Source organism: Myripristis murdjan, chromosome 18 (genome assembly GCF_902150065.1).
Source record: "Myripristis murdjan chromosome 18, fMyrMur1.1, whole genome shotgun sequence".
In the NCBI taxonomy this organism is placed as follows: Eukaryota; Metazoa; Chordata; class Actinopteri; order Holocentriformes; family Holocentridae; genus Myripristis; species Myripristis murdjan.
The window spans coordinates 8,932,229-8,959,472 of record NC_043997.1 but is presented as its reverse complement, the minus strand read 5'-3'; the positions used below and the strand labels follow the sequence as shown (position 1 = coordinate 8,959,472).

At 41.9% G+C, this 27,244-nt stretch overlaps 2 protein-coding genes across 2 annotated transcripts in view; both read left to right on the top strand.

Moving 5' to 3' along the window:
• The window catches only part of LOC115376204 (uncharacterized), a 94,046-nt gene that overhangs the window by 18,286 nt on the left and 48,516 nt on the right, over window positions 1–27,244 (top strand). Inside the window, exon 2 of the mRNA XM_030075696.1 lies at window positions 5,853–8,148. Coding sequence (XP_029931556.1) covers window positions 5,853–8,148 — 2,296 coding nt within the window. The remainder of the gene's footprint in view (window positions 1–5,852; window positions 8,149–27,244) is intronic.
• LOC115376133 (serine-rich adhesin for platelets-like) lies at window positions 10,974–26,483 on the top strand. Its single transcript, XM_030075599.1, has 17 exons — window positions 10,974–11,143; window positions 11,734–11,928; window positions 12,790–13,085; window positions 13,449–13,589; window positions 13,886–13,984; window positions 14,098–14,159; window positions 14,629–15,689; window positions 15,877–16,169; window positions 16,753–16,806; window positions 17,514–17,573; window positions 18,223–22,080; window positions 22,165–22,273; window positions 22,454–22,561; window positions 23,567–23,896; window positions 24,150–24,266; window positions 24,372–24,493; window positions 24,810–26,483. The coding sequence occupies exons 1-17, from the start codon at window positions 11,065–11,067 to the stop codon at window positions 24,885–24,887; spliced, it is 7,062 nt and encodes a 2,353-aa protein (XP_029931459.1). The 5' UTR covers window positions 10,974–11,064; the 3' UTR covers window positions 24,888–26,483.

The window sequence follows — 27,244 nt, the reverse complement described above, 5'->3', positions numbered from 1 at the left end:
TGTGGTGGGTCGCATCATCGATTCTTTCTCTGGCCCCTGTTTAGCCCCTGCTCAAAGTTGGTGCCTGCCTGGAACCAGTTTGGAACCAGTTTGGCCGGAGCTTGGGCGGTGGAAAAACAAAGAACTGGTGCTAAGTCAGGCACTGGCTCCGAACCAGCCCTGGAACCTCTTTGGTGGAAAAGGGCTCTGTGCGGGCCAGTCAAGTTCTTCCACACCAAACTCAGCCAGCCATGCCTTTATGGAGCTGCTCTGTGCACTGGGGCTCAGTCATGCTGGGACAGGAAAGGGCCTTCCTTCCCCAAACTGGTCCCACAAAGCTGGAAGCAGAGAATTGTCCAAAATATCTCGGTGAGCTGAAGCATTAAGATTTCCCTTCAGTGGAGCTGAGGGGCCGAGGCCGAGCCCAGAAAAACCAGCCCATAGCGTTATCCCTCCTCTAGCAAACTTTACAGTCGGCACAATGCAGTCAGGCAGGGAACATTTCCACCGCTCCAGAGTCCGGTACTTTACATCGCTCCATCAGACGATGACAAATTACTCCTACTAATTTATACTCATACACATACATACTGTGCAGTGTAAACATAAATACACTGCACATTTTTTTCAGTTTATGTGATTAGTTTTGCAAATATCTCATGCTCTCAAACACTCAACTTTAAAATGATATTTTAATAATAGATTTTAAATGTCAGCCTTGTATTATGAAAATTTATTCAGAACAGAATTTATTCAGAATGAATTTAAAACTAACTGAATGTAGGCTGACTTCAGTGTTCAAGTGTGTTGATTGATGTATGGCCTCAGTATGTGAGAATGGCACCTCCATCTGGCAGAGCCGTGATAACACATCCGTCTGAACTGCGGACGTTTCATCCTGTTTCACTCAGTTTTCATGACTCAGCAGATTTATCAGCTGTAACAGCTTTATCAGTGGAAATGCAAAGGCTTGTTGCAAGGTTAGTATGGCTCACTGAAACTAAACTAAAAACTAAAACTGCAGGTGTGAAAAAACATTTTAGGTAACTGAAAAAAAAAAAAAGTCTTAAAAAAAAAAAAAAATGAATCTCTCAATATAATTCAGTCCAATACAAGACCTCTGCAAACTACAGCCTCAATAATAAACACAGAATTAAATTGACACATTCTCCAACAAAAACTGAATGCTATACACTTTATTAAGAGGTAGGATTTATGGCAGAGCTGTTGCACTGAACTGCATTAGACTACACAGGTGGATCTGATAAAGCGGGCGCCTTGTGTATATATGTTGTTGTTAAAGGTGGCATTTCCTCACAAACTCACACCTCTACCTTAGATCAGGGAGAGTGGGTTGCCAGTAGCTGTCTAGAAGCCTGTGGAAAGGTTTTACAATTATTTACAAAAAAATAAGAAAAAGGAAAAAAAAGGTCAACATGAATGCACTTTGGAACCTCCTTTCCATTTCAGTCCAATCAAACACACCTCTCTTGTGAACTCCAATGCAGTCACCCTGTAAAAAGACGATGAGCTTTTAATATGTGAAGGGAAGTAATTTGTCATATTTTGATAAGTAGGCTAAGGCTTCTGTTATCCTTTTTTTTTTTTGTGAATGTGAGGTGTTTTGATATGTTATGCCATTTGAATTTGATACACTGAAATTTAAACTTGGATTCAGAAAATACATACCATATGCCTTTTGATGAAAAGAGTGAAAAAAGGAGAACCTTCATTCATTCCTCGCCGCAGGAGGAGGATAAAAGCCAACCTTGCAAACCTGGCAACCCACACCCATCATTTCCTGTTTCCCGGTTGAGTCCTTCGGCTGGGAGACGCGTTTCTTCAAGCTAAACCTGCTAAAAATAACCCCCCAAAAAACTGAAGGTATGCAACGAAACACTTCTTAAGGCAACGGAAGATGTGTTATTATCTGATTTATGGCAGAAATAGTGCGTGTTGGTGGCTGACAGCGGTGTTTGTGTCGCGAAACGTGACCTGGATGAAAGCTAAGTGTTAACGCCGGTTAGCATGGCAAGGTTAGCTAGTTCAGCTTTCGGGCATTTCAGGTCGTGTTTGGGAAACAAAATGAGCGTTTTGACGACATTTTAAAGGGCGCTTTGCTTATCAGATTGGTTGTTGCATCTTTAATTTTCCTGAAAGTGATAGTTTGGGGTTGTGCCTTGCGTTACAAGGCGAATATGGCACTGCTAACGTCGTCGAAGCTATCTGACTATTTGTTCACGTTTTTAGTTCATCTGATGTGTATCAAAGACTTTTAAAAGACTAAAGTCTGACATTCTCTCACATCTAAAGACAATGTCTCATAGGTCACTGAGTTTGAAGCCACACACTGGAAGATTTGGCAATGACTGGGGATTTTGCAGGGGCACTATTTCCTGTTATAGAAATATAGAAATATTCCTGGAATATTGTACTGATGCCTCTTCAGGTAATCCATAAGGGGGGAATGATGAGTAATACTGATGTGTGTGGCTGGCTGTCTGTCTGAATGTGCATACACTACTCACAAAAAGTTAGGGATATTCGGCTTTCGGGTGAAATTTCAGGATGAACCTAAAATGCATTATAACCTTTACAGGTGAACTTAATGTGACCTTCTGTACACTTTTGAATGCACATGTCCAACTGTTCAATGTTTCAGTACTTTTTGCACAAGTTGCTGTTCTCTAACAAGGAGTTTAACAGCAAAATTCACATCAGGTGTTTGATGCTCCAGCTCATCGAGGTCGTATCATTAGGGAACGGCTGCTGGAGACTGGGGTACCTCAGATGGAGTGGCCTGCACTTTCTCCAGACCTGAATCCCATAGAAAACCTATGGGATCAGCTGAGTCGCCGTGTAGAGGCTCGGAGCTCTGTAGCCCAGAACCTCAATGTCCTGAGGTCCGCCCTTCAAGAAGAGTGGGATGCCATGCCTCAGCAGACAATAAGTCGACTTGTGAACAGCATGAGACGTCGTTGTCAAGCTGTAATTGATGCTCACGGGCACATGACAAGTTATTGACACTGACATTTTTTGTTGTGGTATAACCACCACTGTTGTTGGCTTTTGTTTCAAGAAATTGTTTGAGATGAGGAAATCACCAGTGTATGCTTCTACTTAAATGCCCTACTTTCATGATATAATATCACTGTAGCGTGAACATTTTACATTTTCCATAAATTTCACCCAAAAGCCAAATATACCTAACTTTTTGTGAGTAGTGTATGTGTGTGTGTGTGTGTGTGCCTCTCTTGGAAATTTGTCTGCAACAGGGAAATCATTAGACAGCATAACATTATATCAAAAAATGCCTTCTACGCCCACGCATGATAGTATGTTTGCACAGGTACAGTGTTTTTATTCATTTATTTGTTTTATAGTTATTAGGTCAAGTTAAAAACCTGACAACATTTGATCCTGATCTACGCAACGGGCCAGATGCATCAAGTGATATACAAACAAATTTCCTCTTATTTTGGCTGTTCTCAAAGGCCTGGATCAGACTGACACTGACAGCTTTCCAGTGTCAGGCCTGAATATGAATGTATGGCGTGAGACACGGCAGTAGTACTCCTTGTAGAGTGACATAATCCAAGGTTATTAAAAGAAAGCTGAGACCTGGTGGGGTTTGACACTGGAGCTGCGATGTTGGAGGGTACCAGCAGATGGCGCTAAAGGGATGGTGTCTGCTCAGATGCTCTTTGGGTGTGCTCCAAGGAAGGTAGCCTTGGTATTCTATAGTCGCACGCCATCTGTTGGATTTTACTGCCCAAGTGTTGTACCCCAATGACGTGACGCAGTATGACCCTGTGTCACCTCAAAAGCTTCTTCGACATAATCACAGATGTGGCATCTGGGGCGCCCCGCAACACCGCAAATGAAGTCTAGCATGTCCGAATTTTTTTTTTCTCCACCTAGGGTGACAGCTCCCATGATGTCTTCCGATAACTAAGCTCTATGATATTTTTGTGGTGTTAGGCAAAGTACGCTGGCATTTACAGCTCAAAAAATGACATGATCTCTTTTTATTAATGTTATGCATGCTTGTTTCTCATAGATATAAATGATTTTAACAGTAGAAATGCTAAATGTGTTAGAGAATTAAGTGTGAAACACACTTGAAAGAGTAAAATTGCATCACAGACGCACGTTTACAGGTTGGAACAGGTAGGATTCATCATCCTGCACACTTGGGTAAGAGCTGATTCGGCTGATTAAGACCTTGTGGAGAATCTGGAGTTGACTTGTCACATTTTTTTCTTCTTAACAGAAAATTAAGAAATATGTAAGAATGTTGCTGCATCTGGCTCATTGTGTATTTCAAAGGGTTAGGTTGTTCTGTGGTTGGCCCGGGCTGCTTGCCCTTCGTCTTTCCTTCTGCTTGTTTCGCCTCCTCCCTCACCACCACTTCTCTCCTTCAGGAACTCAGTAGGTGAGGAAAGGGAGTGAGAGAAGGAAGCCGAAGTGAACAGAATTGGGCTTTGTTTTTGATTTAATGAGTTTCATTACAGCAAATCAGGATTGGTGACAGAGTGGTGACTCTAATGAACCATGTTAATAAGACCTGCTGCTTTCTCTTTGTTTTGTCCTACTCTGTGGTTTTCAGTTTATGAAGTGCAGTTGATGTGAGCTGTGTCAGACTTTGGCCTTGGATTTGTCACCTAAATAAACCAGAACAAGCCTCATCCTCTCTCGTCTCTCAGTCTGTATGATGAAGTAGGATTCTCTGTAATCCTCCAGCTGACTGACAGTAGATTGGTTTGGGATATATGAACATTTTTCACAAGACAGGCAGTTAACTGTCTTTATTTACCAATCGGGTGTAAACCTGTCACATTTCAGCAGTATTTAAACTATTTTGATGGCGCATTGTGTCTTCAACCACAAGTTCCTCAATATGGACTGAGCTACTGGATGTGTTGTCGGTGATTGTTTCAAAGCGAAATGGTTGGCATTGACTCAAATGTACTGCTGAATGCAACCAGTCAGTTGTTAGTGTTGCCATTGTTGGCTACCATTTTTCCTGTGTGAAAATTCTTGGCTAAGAAACAAAAAGGTTGCTGTTAATTGCATTGTGCATGTGCAGTCAACTAGTTTTGTAGAATGTCAACATTGCTAGTTAGTTATTAGCTACTAGCAGGCTTTTTTTTTGCTTGTATCACTAGAGTAATTCTTAACGTTATTGAAATACTTTCTTCATATAAATTTATCATCAAATCCTTCACAACATAATTCTTCCCAGTTAGAAGCATATTTCATGACACTGTACCAACTTATTACAAATGGACAAACATACAATTAACTGCCACAAACTAACTTGCATAGTCCCTAACTATATGAATGTGTGTGTGTGTGTGTGTGTCCTGAAGATGATCCCAACACCATAATCGGATGTTAATTCATTGCCTAACCTACAACTCAATAAATGATGCTTTACTGTGTCAGTGGAAGACAAAATCAATGTGTGTTAAATTGTCCTTTCAAGTAATACTATTTTATGCATTGTTTTCAGAATAATCTTAATTGGTCTGGATGGTAATGTGACATTGTGAAAGATGTTAATTGTTTGGAACGTGCTTTGTCTGCTTTTGCTGTAATTGTTCTTACCAGTTTCACTTTCTGGTCTTTATGCTTTCTTTCACACTGCAGTGGCCTTGTTTTCATTGTCTCTGTGCTTGTTCTCCGTTGCTCTTGCCTGCTGTTTTTTCTTAACAGTGAACACCAGGAAATGTGAAATGGCTGATACCAGATAGGAGTAACGTGACTGGACAACTCTGCCTAGACCATTCCAGATGATGATTTTATCCTTCTAAGATGCTGAGATCCAGTCCCACTCAATAACCCTTTTTGTGTTCTGTTAACTCTTTCAGCTTTGCGTTGCTATTGGAACGTTGTCCATCTTCACCTGCCACTGGTCCCCTAACACGCCCCCTGATTGGAGGGCTCCCAGGGAGCCTGATCGGCCAGCAGGCTGCCTCATTACAGCTTGCTCAGATCAAAGCCCAGCTTGCCCTGACACAGATAAGCAGCGCTATTGCTGTTGGCAGTCGAGCCAACTGTAACACCCCTGCTCCCTATATACCTCCGACACCTCCCTCCCCTACTGCTGCAGCCATCAATCTCCTTAACCTTCTGAAGGTTGCGAACACTATGTCCCATCCCCTATATAACCCCTATGCCTTGGAAAACCAAAGATCCTCCCAGGGACAATATGGTCTCTCTGGTACCCAGGCAGGGGTGGACCGTCTGGGAGTGTCTTCTCGCCTGGACCCTGGATCTGTCCTCAGCTCTTCTGGAGCTCCCTCTGGGACTTCCATCAGCTCTGGGGGAAGGCTCTCGTCAGTGCTGCCCCAGTCCAACTATGGGCCTGGACAGAGCAGGTCCATGCTCCCTGCTGATATAGGGAGCACTGTAGAAATGCACATCAGCAGAGCCAGAGAGGAGATAAGACTCCTCAGCCAATCAATGCAGAGGCCGAAGCAGGCCACAGCACAGGCCTCTCACCTTGCCGGCACTTCAAGGGAGGAGACGCTCTCCTCAGGGTTGGGAATGACTGGCTACCACATGTCTTCACCTTCTGCTTCGCTTGGACATTCGATTGGACGCACGGACAAGCCAAGTGGTAGTAGCTCCTTGGACTGGTTGTCGGACTACCAGAGGACCACTACCGATGCCTCCTCTAATTTTTATTCATCGTCATCTTTAACCTCTTCCTCTGCTCAGAACATGCCCCTGCCCCAGACTTCCCAGCGTTCACAGTTATTCCAGACATCTAACTATGCAGTCAGTAGTGATGGCAACAGTAGTGCTTCCAGTTCAAGAAGAGGCAATATGCTGTCCATTTCAGAATTAGATTATCCAGAGTCCGACAAGCCTGCAACTGTTACTGAGCCTAGCCGACCCAAATACACCTCCGAATCTGCTGCCACCATTCTGAGGCAGTTTGGACTCAGCAAGGAAGACTTGGAACACCTTATCTCCTACCCTGAGGACCAGATCACCCCCGCCAACCTGCCGTTCATCCTACGGCAGATTCGCATCCAGAAGGCCAAGAGATCTGCAGCTGCTGTTGACGACACAATGGCCCACCAGCCTCAACAGAGTGGAGGCATGAGCAGATTGGAGTATGAGGGTAGTTCTGATGGGGCAGGGAAACGGAAGGAGGAAATGGCATCTGTTGGTGTTCGCCAGCTGAGTAAAGTGATCGACTATGGGCATACTGGCAAATACACTGCAGGGCTTGGGGAAGAGGTTTGTGGCAAGAGCAGTAGCATTGGAGCCAGCAGTGGTGGGAGTGACAGTAAGATGATGGACACTTACTCTAGTAGCAGCCGTAGCCCAGAGTCACGGGCAGAAAAAAGGGGATTAACAAAATGTGACACCTTGGGTTCTTCCCACGACCCAAGGAGTGCTACCTGCAGTCTCGGCTCTTCTTGCACTTCGATTCTGAGCTCTGTATCTCCTCAAAGGCAAGAGCTAACCAAACAGACCCTGAGGCCAGACCAGATCTCCCAGCGGATCCCGGTTTCCATCTCACTATCGAAGAAAAAAAACATGGACACCACAGTATTTGAGTCTGAAGCCTCTAAGCCCATTCCAGTAATGGAACCAGAAGCTGACCGACAACCAGCATCTAAAACCTACCCAACCTCCACTCTGGTCCGTGGTGTAAACCCCAACCGACCTGGCCTTGTGGTCCTTGGTAGCAAAGTTGACAGTGGAAACAAGGATCAAAGTCCAACTCAAGCAAAACGGTTGGTTGTTGGACTTAAGGGTCAAAAGAAGAAGCAGACACACCAGCCAAAGCAGATGCCGAAGCAGCAAACTCAGGTGCACATGCAGTCAACGGTGTGGCCCCCAGTTTTCTCTGCAATGAAAACAGTTCCTCCAGCTCCTCACATCCACAGTGTCACTGATGTTTCATTTGGCCAACAACCTTCAGTGTTTCACCCGGGTGGTACAATGACAGTTAGGCCTCCTGATCCAACAATCCCTCCCCTGATGACCCTGATGCCCCTGCCACCTTCCATAAGGCATAATCCAGTGACGTCTACAGCTGGCAAGAACTTGCCAACGCCATCCATGATGACTGACTATACAGCGGCCACACCCAGAATCTTTCCACATACCTGTTCTCTGTGTAACAAAGAATGTGCTCAGATGAAGGTGAGTTGAGAACTGCACTCTGTTGTCTCTCCCTCTAGGAGTTTGTGGAGTCTTTATTGTAAAGTTACTGTTTTTTTTTTTGTTGTTGTTGTTTGTTTTGTTTTGTTTTTGATTGAAATACCATATTCAGAGATTTTGATCCAAGGGTCTTTAGTTTGTAGGATTTGTAAAAATGCAGTAGCAAATGGTTTAAAACCCACCAGCCCCTGCTGGATTTGGGTGGAGATGTGGATTTCAAACTCCTGGAGGGATTGTTTAACTCTTGTCATTGTTAAGTCTCATACCAGACCAGAGACCTGTATCACGAAGCAGGCTCAGTTTTCCCTGGATTTCAGACCTATCCAGCTACACTAATCGAGATTATGGTGATCAGGGATAACCTGTATCACGGCGCTGGTTATCTTTGTGATACAGAAATTCTGGAGTGGAGCCTCAAGTTATCTCGCTAAAGCCTGAATCCTGCTTCGTGTTACAGGTCTCAGATATTGATGTCCTCCAAATTGTTTGATGTACCAAAATGTTTCTGTAAGGCCAAACATGGCTGGCTGTATGTTGCCATCTGTAATGTATACTTATGATTTAAGATTCATGTGTAGTTCAGGCTTTAGACCTGAGAGCTGTTGACAGATTATGAATGTGTAGTTTAGACCTTTGACTATCGACCACAACATCTCATATGTTTAAATAACTTGATGTAAAATAAAAATGGAGAAAAACTGCCAGCTTCTTTGGCAGTTGCTGAAAATGGTCAAGAGTTTGAAGACTAAGGAAAAAAATGCCACAAAACTGAAGAAATACCACAAGTTGATGGAAGATAACTGTATGCCTCTTTTTTGTATTTGCAGCTTCATATTTTTCTTTTCTTTATTTTTTGTTGTGAAGTTCTGTTCATTGTCTCAATGTTACATTTAATAGTGAATTTATTCATGTATGTAGATGAAGACTTGCCAACACACCCTCATTTCCTGCTACATGACATTCCAACCCTTCCCAGTTTTTTTTTTTTTTTTTTTTGCCCCGATGCCATACCTTAGCATGAACTGATGAGCTTCAAGATGCCACACAACCACTGATTGAAGGACTACCCGTTACAGGATGAAGAAACTAAGAAGGAGACCCTTTTATTTATTTTGACCATGTCTGTATTGGGCAGGTTTGTGGGCTGTCAACCAAATGCGACACCTGTACTCTTTGTTTTTGTCACGATAAAGATGTGTAGCCCGTAAACTTCGTCGTCCGATGGTACTCACTCACACCCTCATTTCTACTCAGTGTCTCAGTGTTGGCTTCTACTGAGGATGTGCTGTTTTGGCTTTAAGAAGACTGCCATTTGTTGAAGATTTGATGAAAGAAGATGGATTTTTTCCTTCCATTGTCTTTTCTATCATATTTTCTATTTTTTTTTTTTTTTTAGACATTAAGGAAGATGAACTTTTATCAACCCTTTTCTCATATTTGCAAGAGTAGAGAAATGTGATCAAACACTTGGGGAGTCATTTAAAAAAAAAAAAATGAAATGTGCGACCAACTTGGGAGGCCGACACTGACTATCTTCAAGACTGGTTGATGCTGAATTAAAGTTGTACATGCACAAAGATAACTGCAGCAATGGCAGCTGTAGTACTGATGATGATAATGATGATGATGACTACTATATAGGTCGGTCTAATTGCTTTTTATGTGTGTGTCATTTTGACTATTAGGATTGGATTGCCCACCAGAACACCAACCTTCATCTTGGGAACTGCAAGTTCCTTCGACAAAGGTCAGTCATTATTTTCTATTTGGTAAACTTTTAGTTTACATTCAGGGATTGATTAAGTGAATTTTGTGTTCAGTGTCATTTGAGCACCTTGGCACTGCTAAGATAAGTTTATTTAACCCAGGGAGGAGAGTTTTTTTTCCCCATTTCTCCCACATGGTGGCATGGCCTGTGAACAACAAGGGACTTATTGTTCACATGGACACCCTTTATATACAGGAGGTTGGTGGAGTTTGTGAACCTTGGACAAAGAGGTTCTTGAAGGGACCTTCTGTGGTTCCCTCATGGCTGTGATCTGAAGAAACAATGGAGATAGATAAAGGTCTGCACACTGTAGCTCCCTTAAATGCAGTTCATTCAGACATCCATGAAGTCAAAGTGATGTTTCAAGCTACATGCTCTTCATCAGATTTCCTAGTCGCCTTCCTATATAGATCATAAGCTCTAGTCATTATTTTCTGATGTATTCTGTTGATCTTTCTGAAAAAGCAGTGAAATTTAATCAAAATGTTGGTATAAATCAGTAGAAAAGCAGAAGCATGTAACACCACGTTTACTTGCTAGATTGGTGGGGTTTCATTTTCTTTCAAAAAATAATCTCATTTGATTGAAACAGTTAAAATGCATGTGTTTAGCAGAAATACTGGATCATGTCCTGTAAAAGCCTATTGGTGATGTCTTATGGATTTTCTTAATGGACCTCAACACTGAATTCATCATTCCAATCCCCCCTTTTACCCATTTTTAAGACAAAATTACTTTTTTTTGGTGTTACAATTTTGTCTGTTTATTGTAACCATGTGTTTTATATAGTACTAATTGTTTTTGAATTGTTTTTCTCTAGATTCCCAGACTGGGATGGTGAGATAACACACTTGACCAGGTGAATTTCTCAACATTCAGACACTTAGAAACCACATCCATTTTTCCACCAATTTGTTGATTTTTAGCTTATTTTCCTCTTCATCCCTCCATCTTTTGTCCCTCATTTCTCTCCAGTCCTGTAGGTAGAGATGCCAAGCCTTCCCTGACTTCTCAGCAACGTAGCCAGAAAACCAGACATGTAAGCCGTTCCCGCTCTCGATCCAGGTCCGGGCCTCGCTCACACTCTCACTCCCGTTCCCGTTCGCGCTCTCACAGCCCTCGTCGCTATCATGGCACAACTTCAAGAAAGGCGAGGGAGCTGTATCGGCCCCGATCAAGATCACCATACAGCTCGAGATACACTCGCAGGTTTGTTGAAATGCCTGCTTTCTATTAGTTACAGTGTTATAACAGTGTTTGGTAGATTTCTGATGAGCTGCCAAACAGTTAAACATGTTCCAGCAACCATCAATCATCAGTGAGTCTTAATTTCATATTAAATCATTCACCCCTTATTGGGCTGACTGTTTGCAGAACACAAATGCCCATACACTGCAAAGTCTTTGTAATGTGCTATGAAAAAATACTTGCCCCGTTTGGTATGCAGTTTTGCACATTTTAAATTTCTTCAGATTGTGTTGTGATCATATGCATGATTTTCCTGCATTTATAGCAACTCAGTGATGCAGCAAACTATCAGCAGGTTTTATTTTTTCCTCTCAGTTAACCTCCAATAAATTACTGCAGCTACAGAGAGAAACAACCAAGTTAAATGTAGAAAATAAAGTTGGTGATAATTACTTTTTCACAGCAATGTTTTTTTTTTTTTTACCCTGACAAGTGATAGAACAACCTCCTGTCCACTTCATTAGGCAGCAACCACCAAGCAATTTCTTGTATAAATATTACATTTTTATACTAGGTTAATCGATTACCCAATCAAACGTGTTCATATGTAAACCCCATCAGGTCTCGCTCACACTCTCGCTCCCGTTCCCGCTCCCCAAGACGTGATCCTCACCCTTCCTCCTCCTACCGGCGCCGCTCACGATCAAGGAGCCATGAGAGACGCTCATCACCAGGGAGATCGACCGGCCATCGACAGAAGAGCAGCAGTGCAGAGAGACTGGCCAAGAAACTACTGGAAACATCAGGTTACACAAAATATATTCACATGGATATCAAACACATGCACATACACACACAAATACAAAGGGACCACTGACAAAGGTTTTGATCTGTTCTGGTCTTAAGTCGGACATTGATGAGGCACTACTGACAGCAGGAACACAGCTCGAGTGCAGTCTTTGTCTGATTTCACTAATTCCATTCCATGACTGGCTGTAAATTCTGTCAAAGTAAAAGACTTTTCAAGAAAAACGAAAGTGAAATTTAACACTCTCCAGTTTGTTCCACGCTTGCTTGTGCTATTACGATATTTGTTAATGACTAGACACTTTTTAAAGATTTGCAAAAATGTCCAACAACTAGAAAGTTAATTAATCCATAATCCACAACAGGCTGTTGTGGATTATGGACCAGTGCAGTAACTACACATAACAAACATCATAACAAAACATAATTAGAAACAACAGTGTTTATTGCCTGAGTAGTTTGTACCTTTACCTGACACAGAGACAGATAGATAGAGCAGAAAGTAACTGTTGAATATTTTAATTTAGAGGCCATTATATTCAAAATAGTGGCCATTCTATTGGATGGCAGGACGGATCTGCCCTGTATCACAGGAATGTGGCCAGGGAGAACCAGTCAGACAACTTCGGGCAGTCTGCAGTTGGTTTCATGGATCATAATAAAGACAGTGTTTAAAAAGCCTGCTAACGTATCACAAGTACCCAAGGGGAAATGAAATTCTTTGATTATATACTAAAAGTCAACCCCCAAACGTTTCATGCAGCGGTTCAGAATCTGAACTTGACAGGCACTTAAACTTTCACAGTGCCAGAAAAAAGCTGCCATCTTTACTGATCCTCTTCTTGTCTTTGTCCCTCCAGCTGCCCAATCGCTGTCACACCAGACCGACCTGGAGGCAGTCGTCAAGTCTCTGGCTCCTGCCTTACTGGCCGAGCTCAGCAAGATGAAGTCGTCCTCGTCGTCCTCCTTCTCCAAGGCAGGAAAGCGCTCTTCGTCTCCTCCCTCCTCAACGACAAAGCGGCCCTCTTCTGCCACCTCTTCATCATCCTCCTCTTCAGAAGCAAATAAGAAAGTGTCAAGTAATGTAGTGCCACGAGAAGAAAAGTCGAGTTCGGGGATGAGCGAGACGAGTTCCTCCACAAAGACTACAGTAGAGGTGTGTGTGTGTTTGTGTTAACTCCCTGAAACTCACAAACCCATGGGCAGGCTTGGTTTGACATGTTTGATTTAACACTCTGAAACCTAAACACATTGTGAGTTCACAAAATGTCCTTTCTTTCCTTTTAAAATCTAACAAAAAGATTATTATTGATTTAATCTTTTTGCCAGAATATGTAGTCTTGTCTAAAAATATCTAAAAACATATTCAAAATGACCCCAATTAAAATATGAAATAACTCAAAAAGGACTTGAAATGTCGAAAAAGGAAAAGACAAATGATTTGAAAAAATATATTAAAAAAATTCTTCTTCTTTCTCTGTCCCTCTTCCTCTCTCTCTCTCTCTCTCTCTCTGTTCAGTCTGGTCGGCGTTCATCCAAAAGCACAGGCATGGTGAAGCTCCAAGGAGTTCCTCACAGTGTGTCGCACAAAGAAGTTGTCTCTGCTGTGGAACAATTTGGCAAAACCACCACAGTGCTGCTGCTACGGAAAGTGGCGAGTGTGAGTGTCTCTGTGTTTTTTCTGGTGTTTTCTTGACTTATCTTACCTATCTTAACATTACAACATCTTTTGCATGTGAATCAATTTTGTGTGAAATTTTAGGATGAGAAACTTCTGGGTCAGTGCTTTAATTCAACACAAAGTCCACTGATTCACACATAGATGAATCTGATTATAGGCCTAGATGTTAGAGTAAAATTTAGGGTGTAGCCTAGTTATGTTACTTCTTAAACATTAACATTAAAGTTGGATGGGTGTGTTTTTGTGTGTGTGTGTGTGTGTGTGTGTGTGTGTAGGCAACTGTGTGTTTTGAGAGAGAGGAAGATGCCAAGGCAATGAGCACATGCAAGGACTTCAGAATTAAAGGATTTCCGGTCATTATTGTCACAGATAAGGTAAAACTCACTTTCTTCCTTTCTTCCTTCCAAGAAATATGTATATTAATGTATTTTCTGTAATTTTGCAAAATTGTCAATATTTATGACACATTGCTTCCTTTTGTTCAAAGGACAACAATTCTAAGGAGTCAACAATGCTTCCTGAAAAGGAGCAGAAGAAGCCTCCTGAAAAGTACGTTCACTTATTTTTTTGTCATATTTTATGTTATTTTATTTTTGACCCCCTTCACTTGTTCAAATTTCCTCCCTGCTGTTGAACATGTCATCATTTTATTATGTGCGTACAAGAGCCTTTATCAGGCTTAAAGGATTGTAAATGTAGTTGACAATAAATATGTTCATTGTCATTTAACCATTTGCTAGTGTTTGGGGACACACAAAAATACACACATGCTTGCTAGCACTTACCATTGAAAGCATAACAGCAGCTCAGCCGTTTATAAGGACGTATAGTCTCATCTTGCAGACAAGAACAATGTATTCAAATATCTAATCGCTATCTGTCAGTATACTTCATATATTCTGTGACATCTTATTTGAATATTATCAAAGTACTGGGAATACAAACCATGTCTTAAGTCGTACGTATCACCTTTTTCTCCACCTTGATCTCTGAAACTCTTTTCTTCTCCTTTTGCCAGGAAACTTGCTTCCACTACGTCCAAAAATCACACTGAGAAATCTACATCCAGCACCACCACAGCCGCCAAAAAGGCTCTGCTCCCTACACCTAAACAGCCTCCAGCATCTTCACCTGCTGGCACTAAAAACACTGCAGCATCTACAACCAAAAATGTCACTAGTCAAAAAACTGCTGCTGAAGCTTCAAGTAAAGGCCCAGGACCTGGGATTAGTAAAAAAGCCTTGGTTTCCAAAGCAAAAACCACAACAACTAAGCAGCCAACCAAGACACAACCTGGTAAGGTGGCTGCGAAGGGAACACTGACAAAAGTGACAACAGTCAAGACCACATGTTCAACATCCAAGTCCAAGGCTCCAGGAAATAAATCTGATGTCAGTGACTCTAAGCAGAAAAAGCTGGAGACTCCAAAGCTTGACAAATCTGAAACCAACGGGAAAGATTCCCCGGTGATGTCGAAAGGTTGTCAAGATGCAGTCAAGGCTTCTGCAACTACAGACATGACAGTTGCTGAAACAAAGCATCAAACAGAACATCACAAAGTTGAATCTGAGGCTTCAAAGTCTAAGGAAGCCACACACATGGAGGCAAAACTTGAGGAAACAGGAGTTGAGGTGGAAGAACCCATGGAAGTAGAAAGTTTTGCAAAGGATAAGGGGGCAAAACTGGATAGTAAAGTAGAAACTACTGAAATTTCAGCAGAGAAATCCAAGGAGAAACAACCCCTTACCAGCATGACTGACCCCAAATTAAATGTCTCTTCACCTGAGGTCCTTGCTCCTCCACCTAAGGCCATAGAAACTACACTGAAATCTTTGGACAACAAAACTCAAAGCCCCCAAACTATTGGCAAAAATCCAGAAGTGTCTGCCCAAGCTGCAGCACCAGAGGCACCACAGAGCACTTTGCCAGATTTGGACTCCACAGTCAAAGAGCTGGAGACAAAAGAGGAGTCTTTGGAAGCTAAACAGCAGGAAATAAGAACTCCAGCTAAAGCAACTGTGAAGGAAACATCAAACGATTCATCTGATAAACAGTTGGAAACAAACACATCTCAAAAAGGTCTGTTTTCGGCCATTAGAGAATTTACAACATTTGGAAATTTTCATTGTGCTTTCTGAATCCCACACATAGTAATTTTGCTTAAAAAAAAAAAAAAAAAAGCATTGAACCTTTCTTACATCTTTCATACATCTTTTCAGTGTTCACATTTAAATTAAATTAGACACATTTCTTGCTTCATCTGCAGCTCCAAAACAACCTGAGGACGGCCTGCCAGACGGCAAGGAATCTGCTGCTGAGGCAGCCATACTGACAGCAGGTGTCGCTGTTCCAGTTGGGATCATGGGACCTTTCGGTTCAATGCCTTCCTCTGTTTCTGCTGAAAAAACGGAGAGCAGAAGTGCCACTTCCAGCCCCGCAGCATCAGAGGCTCCAGCTGAGCTTCGCCAGGTGAACGAGGACATGTTCAAGGCCCTGACGGCTGCAGTTCGCCAACACAGACTCATCCGAGAGAGCCAGGAACACAGCCAGGAGAAAGAGGTGAGGCACGGCTGCACAGCTCACTCACAGTTTACATTTGAGGTTTTGATTACATGAATTGTAGAAATCATATGAATGTTTAAATAGTAATATAAATAGTTCCCTATATGATTGTTATGAAACTGACTGGAAGCCAGAACAAGCAAGTACAGATTCTGCACAGTCTCATGGTACATATTCCAGACTTTAGTAAGCTGCCTAAATAGTTTGAAGTCACATTTTCATATTAATTGGCACCTATTACTATATTTATAGAGGTTTTGTTTAGTGAGGTCAGTGTCTCATATTTTTTTAGGCAATTAAGTCTTTCAGTCCAGTAATGGTTTGTGACAATCAGGAAACTTTCTGCTGCTACAATAGCTGACAGTACACTGGCTCACAGGCTGGATTACATACACGCTTTTTCGTAATCAAATCATGGTGAACCATCATACGTACCTTCTCAACCCTCACCAATAATATTGCCTTTTTTTTTTTAAAATCCAGTCCCACTAATCCAGGATAAGAAAAAAAATGTTTTTCACGCACCTTTGTTTTGTTTGTTGATGTGTTTTTTTTGTTTGTTTTTTGTTTTTTTTTGCAGAGTCACAGCAGGACCACCAGATCCCAGAAGTCCAAAGACTCACCACAGACAGAGGTGAACACAACACGTGCACTTACACACACACACACACACACACACACACACATACACACACAGTTTGTTCATAATTTTTACCCGTTAACATGAAACTGCTTAATTTTGCAACTTTTGTGTTTCCCAGTAAGTTTAGCACTGTTGTAATATGTTGTCTCATTGCAGTATTTGTTGTGTTTTAATTTAAAGAAGAAATGTTTCCCTGTGTAGTTGGGTCATGTGAAATGACAATAAAGCTTAGTTCAAAAGCTGGTATGTATAAATACCAGTGCTAGACGGCTTTAGTGCTTTACAAGAAGGCAGGAAATCAAATAGAATAAAAAACATTAATAAAGGGAAAGGGGTTAATGCGTTTGTTATAATAAAATATATAGTAATAAAAAAAATTAAATAAACATCAGAATAATAAATTATGAAAAATATTGGACCCCATGAGCTTTGCTATTGCATTACATGTCTCACTACAGTCACAACATTATTAGGTCCACTGTATTTACTGTGTAATGATTAAATAAGAAACAGGCAAGACGGTTGCAGTGTGAATGTAGATATGTGACTGTAAAGGGCTCCAGATAGCAAAAAAAGTTAAATCCATTATTGCATTGCATTTCCATGTCATTAGTTTGTTTTTGTTTTTGTTTTTGTTTTGTTTTTGTTTTGTTTTGTTTTATGATGGGCGTCACCTTTTTGAAATTTTTCCCCCTCAGAGTCACAGCAGAAGCAGTAGAAGTAAAACCCACAAGTCTGAACACGTAACACCAGAACAGGTGAATCTCGCTCTCTGTCTCCCTCTCCCTCCCTCACAAACACTGGAAGATTGTCAACTAAATGCCTTGACTGTAAAAATAATTTCATTTCAATGGCTGACTTTACATCAAAGGAATACTCCACCGTTTTGGGCAAAATAGCCATTTTCCCTCTTACCCAGACTGAGACAAGATCTTTAATACTAAAATGTGTAATTCAAATACATGTAATACACTGTAAATAGGACAGCTTCAGAGTTAATGTAAGTTTTATTTTTTCACTTTGACGGAGCTAGGCTAACTCTCCAAGACAAGAAAAAAAGGCTATCTATAGGAACCAAACCACTGGACGTACCAAGGTTAAAATGATATCGAAAATCTTGTCTCAAGCTGGGTAACGTGGACAAAGAGTATTTTTGCTCAAAACACTGGAGTACTCCTATAACTGTATTGAACTCAAAATGAATTCTTAAGTATTGAAATTAGTTACGCTGAGCAAGGTTTTTGTTACATATTCATTTGTATTCATGCACATTATTTTTTCCATTGACTTTTAAAGGTGCCAGAATTAGCATCACAGTCAAAACGTCACTACTGATTTTTAATTGCTGAAAACATCTTGAGGTTATACTGACTGTTTAATGTAAAATTATCTTTGTTCTCCACCCAGAGTCAAGGTCTTCAAGGAGTCGACTTTACAGATGACTCTCGACCAGATTCTTGCCTTTTCGAAAGAGAAGACTTTGACTTTTCCGATTTTGTCACTGTGGACGAAGTTGGAGATGATGCAGAAGATGCAAACGCCTCCTCCTTCTCACCATTGTCATCCCACTCTGACAGTCATGGCTCAGCCAAGACCACCTCCACATCAAAACAATCTTCCAACTCGACAAGAGCAGAGGAGAGCTTGAGGTCTTCCCCCACCTCCAAACAGAGCTCAAAGGAAAAGGAGTCTTCAAAAGACCCCACCAAGAACGCAACCCCCTCTTTGTCGTCCTCATACTCGGACGAAGGCATGTCTACCCAAAGCTTGTCAAAAAGCACCCCATCCTCTAACTCATCCTTGGTGTCATCACCTAGTAAGTTGGACAAGTCCAAGGACTTGCCTGAAGCCACAACCACCGCCACCACCTCCTCCACCAGTCCCAGTAAGGTTTCTACCTCTTCTTCTCTACCATCTACTGAACCCCACTCCTCCTTTGCTCATAAAACACAAAACAAAACCACCACAGCTGTTGCTAAATCTCCCGTGAAAACACCATCAGCAGGTCTTGCAAACTCAGGTGTTAGGACACGAGCATCCTCTGCTGCTACCAAAATGCCAAAGGGAGACGTGTCTGAGCAACACAAAGCAGCATCAGCAGTCACAGAGGGTGTAGTAGTAAAGTCTGACCATCAGGTGTTAGCAGAGACTACTCTAGCAAAAAGTGTCAAGTCACAGACAAAAATGGATACCTCATCAGAGATGCAGTCATCTCCACAGGGAGAGGAGTTAGACGTGGCAAGCCAGACTCAGACAGGGTCGTTTCTCCTGAGGAGTGATGCCCAGAGTCAGGGTGGCCTCTTCTCCCCTCTGGAGTCTGGTTCCAATGAAGAAACACTCAAAAAAGACTTGAAGAATACATCAGACAAAGGCAAAGAAGATAGTATTGAAAATTTGAAAGAAGCAGAGGAAGATGAATGTGGAGGTTACCAGATTCTTGATTCACTGGATGATCAAGCAGGTGAGGAGATGGACTCAAGCCATCTTAGGGACCAAGATGGCACCTCTGAAATGCAGCTAACTGAACCTCAGGACAGCTCAACTTTAAATGATGAAACTTACGAGGTATTGGACAGTGTTGATGATGAAGGCAGGACTTGCCAAGAGGATGACAATGAAATGGCAATGAATGATTCTTTCCGAGTGTTGGACAGTGTCATTGAAGACAAAACGACTGTAGATCAAAAAGATTATCAGCTGATCAAAGATGACAAGGACATGGTATTGAAACCATCTGAGGAAGAAATGTCGGAAACAAATAAATCTGATGATGAATCTACCATCACAGGCACAGTAGGTAAGGAAGACGAGACATCTAAAGAAGCTAAATTCCAAGTTGTGGATTCAGTCAGTGAACAAAGTCCAAAGGACCAGGACGACAAAAAGAAGAGGAATCAAAAAGTAGAAGCAGACAAATACAAAACGGCTTCAACAGAGTCTTCACAAGATACCAACAAAGCTGCTAAAGATAATGTAGAAAATCAAGATACCCAAATCCCTAACAAAGAGGTCCAGAATTTAGATTTTGAGGACCAGCCTCCTCAACACAGTACAGACACTGTCAAAACCCCAGAGTGTACCGTTCAGGAACAGAAAACCTTTCAGATACTGGATTCAGTTGATAAAACTACAACAGAGGATCACAAGCAAAGACATGAGACAGGCCACGTGCTTGAATCGCCCAGTGGCCAGATGGTTGTAAAAGACATTAGACAGATAGAAGAAGGAGAAGAGGACCAGGAGGAAGAAACATATGAGGTAATTGATTCTGTGGAAGATCAGCTAGTCACTACAGCTCAAATGGAGACGGAGAAGAAGGAAAAAACAACTAAGAGGGGCAAGAGAACTGCTAGAAAAGAGGACAAACCAACAAATGGGAGTGGCTCTTCCATCAGATTGTCCAAAAATGATGAGAAATCACCCAAGAAAGAGGTGAAAAAATATCATACACAAAGAAAGAAGATCGGCACTCTTACAGGGACTTCTGAGAAGGAGGAAGAGGCCCAAGAGGTCATTGAGGAGTCGATGCTTCAGGTAGTAGATTCTGTTGAGGAGGAACCAGGTCAAGATGCCGTGAACAACACAGCAGGTTTTAGCAGAAGAAGGAGTGCAAGACGGAACAAGGAGGATAATGCAACCCCGAATCTCACAGGAGCGTTGGAAAAAATGGACAGAGAGGAGGAGGAGGCGGCCACATATGAGATTTTGGATTCAGTGGAGGACGAGACTGTAAACTATGACCCACCAGCTACAGAGAGATCTGACAGTCGAAAAATGGAAAGAACTAAGAAGGAAGTTAAAAATGAGGACATAAAAACTCTTCAAAAAGAGGACACACCAACAAGAAAGAGGCACACTCCTGCCAGAGATTCAGCAGAAGGAAACAGGGAAAAAACACCCAAAATAGAGGATAAGGTGACTAAAAAAGAGAGCACACCAACAAAGACAAGTGACATTGTCATAAAAGAGGTCAGCAAAGAACAGGCAACCTATCAGATTTTAGATTCTGTAGAGGATGAGACTGTTAATGATGATCCCATTATTACACAAAGGTCTGGAGGAAGAGGAAGGAGGGGAAGAGCAAAGAAAACGGCACAAAGTACTAAAAAAGGCAGCACACCACTTAAAAAGAATAACAACGATGCACCTGAAGAAGCGATTGGGGAGGAGGAGGAGGCCACCTATCAGGTTCTGGATTCATTAGAGGACGAGACGGTTGATGATCCAGTTCCTGCAAAACTGTCTGAGAGAGGAAGGAGGGGAAGAGCAAAGAAAGAGGATAAAATGACTAAAAACACTGACAAACAAACACAGAGCAGTGACTCTCTAGCAGCATCGACCAAAAACAAGGAAGAAGAGGAGGAGCCGGTGTATCAGGTTGTAGATGCTGTGGAAGAAGATAAAGTTCATGTCCAAGACCTGACTACAACAGAGGGGTCTGACAGAAGAAGGAAGGAACAAAAAAAGACAGAGGATAAAATCAGTGAAAAAAAGGACACACCAACAAAAACTAGCAATACCACGATAGGAGCATCAGAAAAAATTGTTGTCAAGGATGAGGCCCTTTACGAGGTAGTTGATTCTGTGGAGGAAGACCCAACACCCGAAGAAGAATCTGGGAGGGGAAGGAAGGAAAGAACGCCCAAAAAAGAGGCTAAGAAAGAGGACAAACTGCCACAGAAGTCCCAGTCAAATCTCTCACCGTTGGAAAGTGAAAAGAAAGATAAATCACACAAGAAAGGTGAGAGAACAGAAGAAAAGCAGACGACAGCCATGAGTGTTCTTGTGAACCTGGATGAAGTCAGCGAGGAAGAGGAGGATTACCCAGACGACACAGCCGAAGAGGAGGAGCTGAGGAAGAGGCAAGCTGCCGCGAAGGAGAAACAACTTGCCATTGAGCGGGAGAGGGAGGAGAAGAGGGTGAGACAAAAAGAGGAGAGGGAGCGCAGGGGCAGCAGCAGCAGAGGAGGGAGGAGAAGGGTGAAGGGGAGAGGGAGAGAAAAGGAGGAGGAGGAGGAGGAGGAGGAGAAGGTGGGAGTGGACCCCAAAGAGCTGGTGACTCTGGATGAGGTGGGAGCAGATGAGGCTGAGGATGAGGTGGGAGGAGGGCCGAGGAGTCAAGAGATGGATGGAGGGATCACAGAGGGAGAGCTTCAGGCGCTTGTCACTCTGGACGAGATTGTTGGAGAGGAGGAGGAGTCAACCCTGCCGGAGCCCCTCCCACCCAGCCAGGAGGACGAATCAGGAGATTTCTTCAACCCAGAGGTGAGATCAAAGTGGAATGAGGAGAGCCTTAACTCCTCTTCTGTGGGGAATAGGACTGAGCTCTCCCTATCTTTTTCTTTGTAGACTTTGGTGACTCTGGATGAAACAGGCTGTGAAGACGATGAGAAGAAAGAGAAGCAAGCTGAGAAAACTTCTAGTGTCGTTAAACGCAAACATAACATGGACAAGACAGGTTTGTGTGTGTTACATTAATTTCCAAATAAATGTTCTTAAACTGCTGTGCTTATCACAGTTCGGGTCTAGGGTCTTAAAACTAAAATTACCTTCAAACCCATGTTTACAAAATATTTTTACAGGAAAATATTGTTTAATGTTTGTGTATGACATCCTTTGTCGCTCTCTCTGTTTTTAGAGGAGAGCATAAACTTTCTGACAGTAGATGAGGTGGGAGCTGAAGAGGAGGAGGAGGTAACAACCAGGGGAAGAGGACGGGCCAAGAAGAGAATGAGACAGACCCCTGGTAAAACACGCACACATGCACACACCTGAAGGGAAGGGACGTGGATATTTTTGTTTACCTAATTTTGTCTATGCATGGGTAACAGCCATAGCCAGAGGCGTTATGTTTTCAATCTGGCACAAATGTCCACTTGGACTCAAAAATGAACTGATTTCGTTGTTGGTGGTCAAAGGCCAAGGTTACTGTGACTTTTCTTGGCTGTAATTCAAGAATTCATATTCTAATTATGATGTTACGAAGTTTCACACAAATGTCTAAAAGGATAAAATGATGAAGTCATGACATTTTAGATCCAAAAGGTCAAAGGTCAACTTCACTGTGAGGTCATAATGGTTCTGCAGTTATTTGGTGCCATAACTTCAGTATCTTTAATGCCTAAAGGCTCCAGACTGAGAATTTATTATGTTTATTGGAAGGATCAGCCCCTTGAGATTAATCATCTTGTTTTCAAGGGGCTCCTTATGATGTCAGAATTCATATGTACACATACCCATACAAAGCAGTATGCATACAATGACATATACCTATACATTAAAGAAAAATATTTCCATAATTAGAACTAGGAACAAGTTGTTTGAAGATCAAGCCAGAGCCCAAGTATTTAAACTCCTCCACTTTCTTCAGTGATGACCCATCTAAGAAATGAATCGACTAGTTGTTGGTTAAATGCAAAAGGTCAGATCGCATGCCAAACAGCACTTCTTCTTTGTCCTTTTATCAACGTGTACAGAAGACTACCATTTTTGAGTGGCATCAATATCAGCCTGTAATGTACCTTGGAACTGTGAGATGTCAGGCTTAAAGGAATAAATTATTTTCATTGGCATATAATTGAATTTGATAATCTGAACAGGAAAACGGAAAAAAGCAAGTGTTATCGCTGTTTTTCAACCAAGGACTTCAATTTCCTGTTTCACAAATGCATGAAAAAATAAGTCGAGAGCAGTCATCACTGTGATTTTACAAATTAATTTTGTCATTTATGTGTCCGCTCCCTTTTCACAGTGAGAAAATCTACCAGAGGAAAACAAGCAAGCATGAAAGAGGAGAAAGTGGAAGAGAAGACACCTCCCGCCGCTGATGTATCCCCTCCTGATTCACTTGACACCTCCTCCTCATTGGTCAAAGAGGAGCCAGTGTCATCAGGTGACGGCCAGCCAGAGCTGCTGAAAATAGAGGCCGAGGAGGGAGCGACTCAGTCCAGCCTCGGTGACTTGTCTGCTGGGCAGGAGCTGCAGCCTCGGCCCTCTGAGAGCCACAACGAGGAGGATGGCACTGAGGTTGGAGAGGAGTTGAAGAAGGAGGAGGAGGCACGGAGCAGAGCTGCCAGCAAAGGTAGAGAGAGTCAGACTAAGATGGGTTTTAGTTTGGTTATCTGTTGTTTTGTTTTTGTTTTTTTTATTGCAGTGCAGGGTTTGACGTGTATGCACTGCAAAACAATCTCCATCTTAACAAGTCATTTCGTCTTATCTTCAGTTACTAAAAGGTTACAAAGTGTAGATCAAACACTGGATGATCTCTTTCTCCCACTCTTACCATCATTTCCATGTTCCTCTGCCTCACCACCTCTCCTTCCTCCTCTCTCCAGTTTTCAGTAAACGGAGGAGGGAGGTCATTGAACAACAAGCAAAACGATCTCGTTCTCAGTCTCCATCTGTCCCTGCTGACTTCAAACTGCCACCATTCAGACCCAACAATCCTCTTGGTAAGTCTCACCAACACAACACAACACACACACGGGTACAGCAGTTGTGTTTGAATTTGTCTTTATACAGTTTTGCCGCATCTTTGGCCGTTTCTCCCTCCACAGGTTTGGAGTTTGTGGTTCCTCAAAGAGGGTTTATCTGTAATCTGTGCTCTATGTTCTATCTGAACGAGAGCGTGGCCAAAGAAACCCACTGCAGCAGCCAGAGACACTATGACAACATGCAGGTAAACACACACACTCTCACACAAACACACACACAGACCGGAGGAGAAATCTAGCTGCCGTATGCAGATTTCTCTTATTCTCTTGCCCCCCTTATGGAAACTGTTGTCTCATTTCCAAGGCATTTAAGAAATCAGATAGCTATCTATATGAGGTGAATAACTCATTACTGAAGTGCATGTAAACTCACTGATTCTCTATTGCATGTAGATTGTTGCTGAAAAAATCCCGTATAGCAATCTTAGTATACAGAAACTTCTTTTTCTTTTGTTTTGTCACACACACGCACTTAACTCAAATGTTCTTGCCTCCTTGCAGAAATATTACCAGAAGCTCCAGGAAGAGCAGTCAAGACGTTCAAGAGGAGGTTCTGCTCCAGGCCTCTCCTCTGATTGATCTTCACTCTGCCCACTAAGTTTTCTTTAGTTGGGGATTGTTAATGTTTTTTTCTGTTTTGAGTAGGAAAATGTGAAAAAAAGTGAAACCTGATGCTTGGAAAACATAAAGCATCATGACACAAAGGTGACTTTGTGAACTGATGTAGAACGATTGTTAGCACGGCTGTGGCTTTGGAAATCAAACCCCCACATGCCGGCAGTGTTGGTGCCTTGCTCTGCGTGCGCTGCTTCAGGTGTTTCACCATCCAACAAGTGATGGGTGAGGTCAGGATCGGGTTGTTTGGCCAGTCGACTCCTTAAAGTTGCCTCTAATCTGCATTTTCCAGAGTTTCCACAGTTTTCCAGCAGGCGGGATTTTGGCAGGAAGTCTGATGTGTTGCTTTATGGCACAAAACAAATGAAGCAGGTGGGAGGGCCTATGGGAAATGTGGTTTTATGTGGATAAAGTGCACCACTAACAGTACCACTGGTGTGAGATAGAGGCTGCAAATCGCCTTGCTCCTATCAATTTGCAGTAATTATACCAAGGCATCAAAATTAATTAGACAAAATGTTGATGTTTACAGATGTTACGCACCTCGCCTTTTAAAGGGTTAAGTGTTCCTCTTATTGTGAAAGCCTATTTATCAGTTTGTTTTTAATGATGTATGCATTGTTTAAAGTGTAAGAGATTGATTTTTTGTTTTGTTTTGTAAAATCAAATCTCCTATCAGAATCTTACTTCTTACTTTTTCTTGTCCTTTTTCATTATTCAAGAAATCTAAAGTCTGAAGTCTTGAGTGTGTGACTGGTGTCTTACAGTCATTTTTGGGTAGCATTTCTATTTTCTTTTCATTTTCTGTGATGACATGAGGTTATGATGCAATGAATTTCTTTTTGTCTTACAAATGTTCTACCACTTCGCCTTTTGACACATTAAAAGCCATGCTAGCATAGATTCCTATCATATAAATGGACAGCACAGGTTTTTTTTTTTTTTTTTTTTGTAGACAAACATCAAAGTGAAAGAAAATGGGAGTCGCTTGACGTTCTCTTGTTTGTACCTTTTGGAGGAAGATTGAACATCCACAGTTAATGACTTAAATATCTAAGTGCATGGAAATGAGAAACTTTTTGTTTTTGTCTGTCTGTCTTTTCTTTGTCTGCAAAGTTAACTTGGTATTTAAAAATATGAAATGTTTTGGGAGGCTTTCACTGCATTTTGCACATTTAAGATTGCATTTTTATGTTGAATATTTTATTTATTATTAACCCATCTAGAGTGGAAAATCCAACCAGCCATGAATTCGCGTCCTGAGAAGAAAAGAAAAATCTCTAAGTGACAAGATTGTATAGGTTTCTGATTAATTTTTTTTTGTAATGAATTATCACTGTGGCCTCTAGATAATGCACAGCTCCTCGCCCTGACTTACTCAGTTTCCATTTGACTGTACACAATTTTTTTAAATGAGGGTCCAGTGTGATGACCTGCTTATGCTGTACAATTTCCTCAAGTTTTGTTTTTGAATGGAAAAATATAGTAATCAGAATGTTTATGTTTGATCAGATATGTATTTATAGTCTGTGTACAGTGGAATAAATTCTGATTTTTTTTTTCAAACTTGTGTTTATGAACGTGTCAGAGAATTTAATCTTTGTCTTGGATGGATTCACAGCCAAAATTTGATCCGGTTCCCTTCAGCCAACACAGAACTTACACTGAAATGCTGTGTGTGTGTGTGTGTGTGTGAGAGAGAGAGAGAGAGAGAGAGAGAGAGAGAGAGAGAGAGAGAGAGAGAGAGAGAGAGAGAGAGAGAGAGAGAGAGAGAGAGAGAGAGAGAGAGAGAGAGAGAGAGAGAGAGAGAGAGAGAGAGAGAGAGAGAGAGAGAGAGAGAGAGAGAGAGAGAGAGAGAGAGAGAGAGAGAGGGTGTGTGTTGCCTTGGTTGCCAGATATGCTCTTGATTATTAGAATTATTATTATATTAACAGAACCTAGTGGACAAGATGTACTATATCAATATATTCTGTTGCTAAAGGTTGTAGACGGCACACTGTCAAAAAAAATCCTTACAAACACACACCTCTACCTTTACTTTAGATAAACGCGACGAAGCATCCCTCATTCATTCCGCGCCGCAGATAGGGGCGAACCTTGCAAACCTGGCAACCCTCGACCAACGTTTCCTCTGTGCAGACTGAGTTCTTCGGCTGGGAGACGCGTTTCCACCATGTAAACCTGCGTTAAAAAATAACCCAAACAACTAAAGGTATGCAACGAAACACTTCTTAAATCAACGAAAGATGTGTTATGTGCTGATTTGTGCCAGAAATAGTGCGTGTTGGTGGCTGACAGCGGTGTTTTTGTCGCGGAATTTG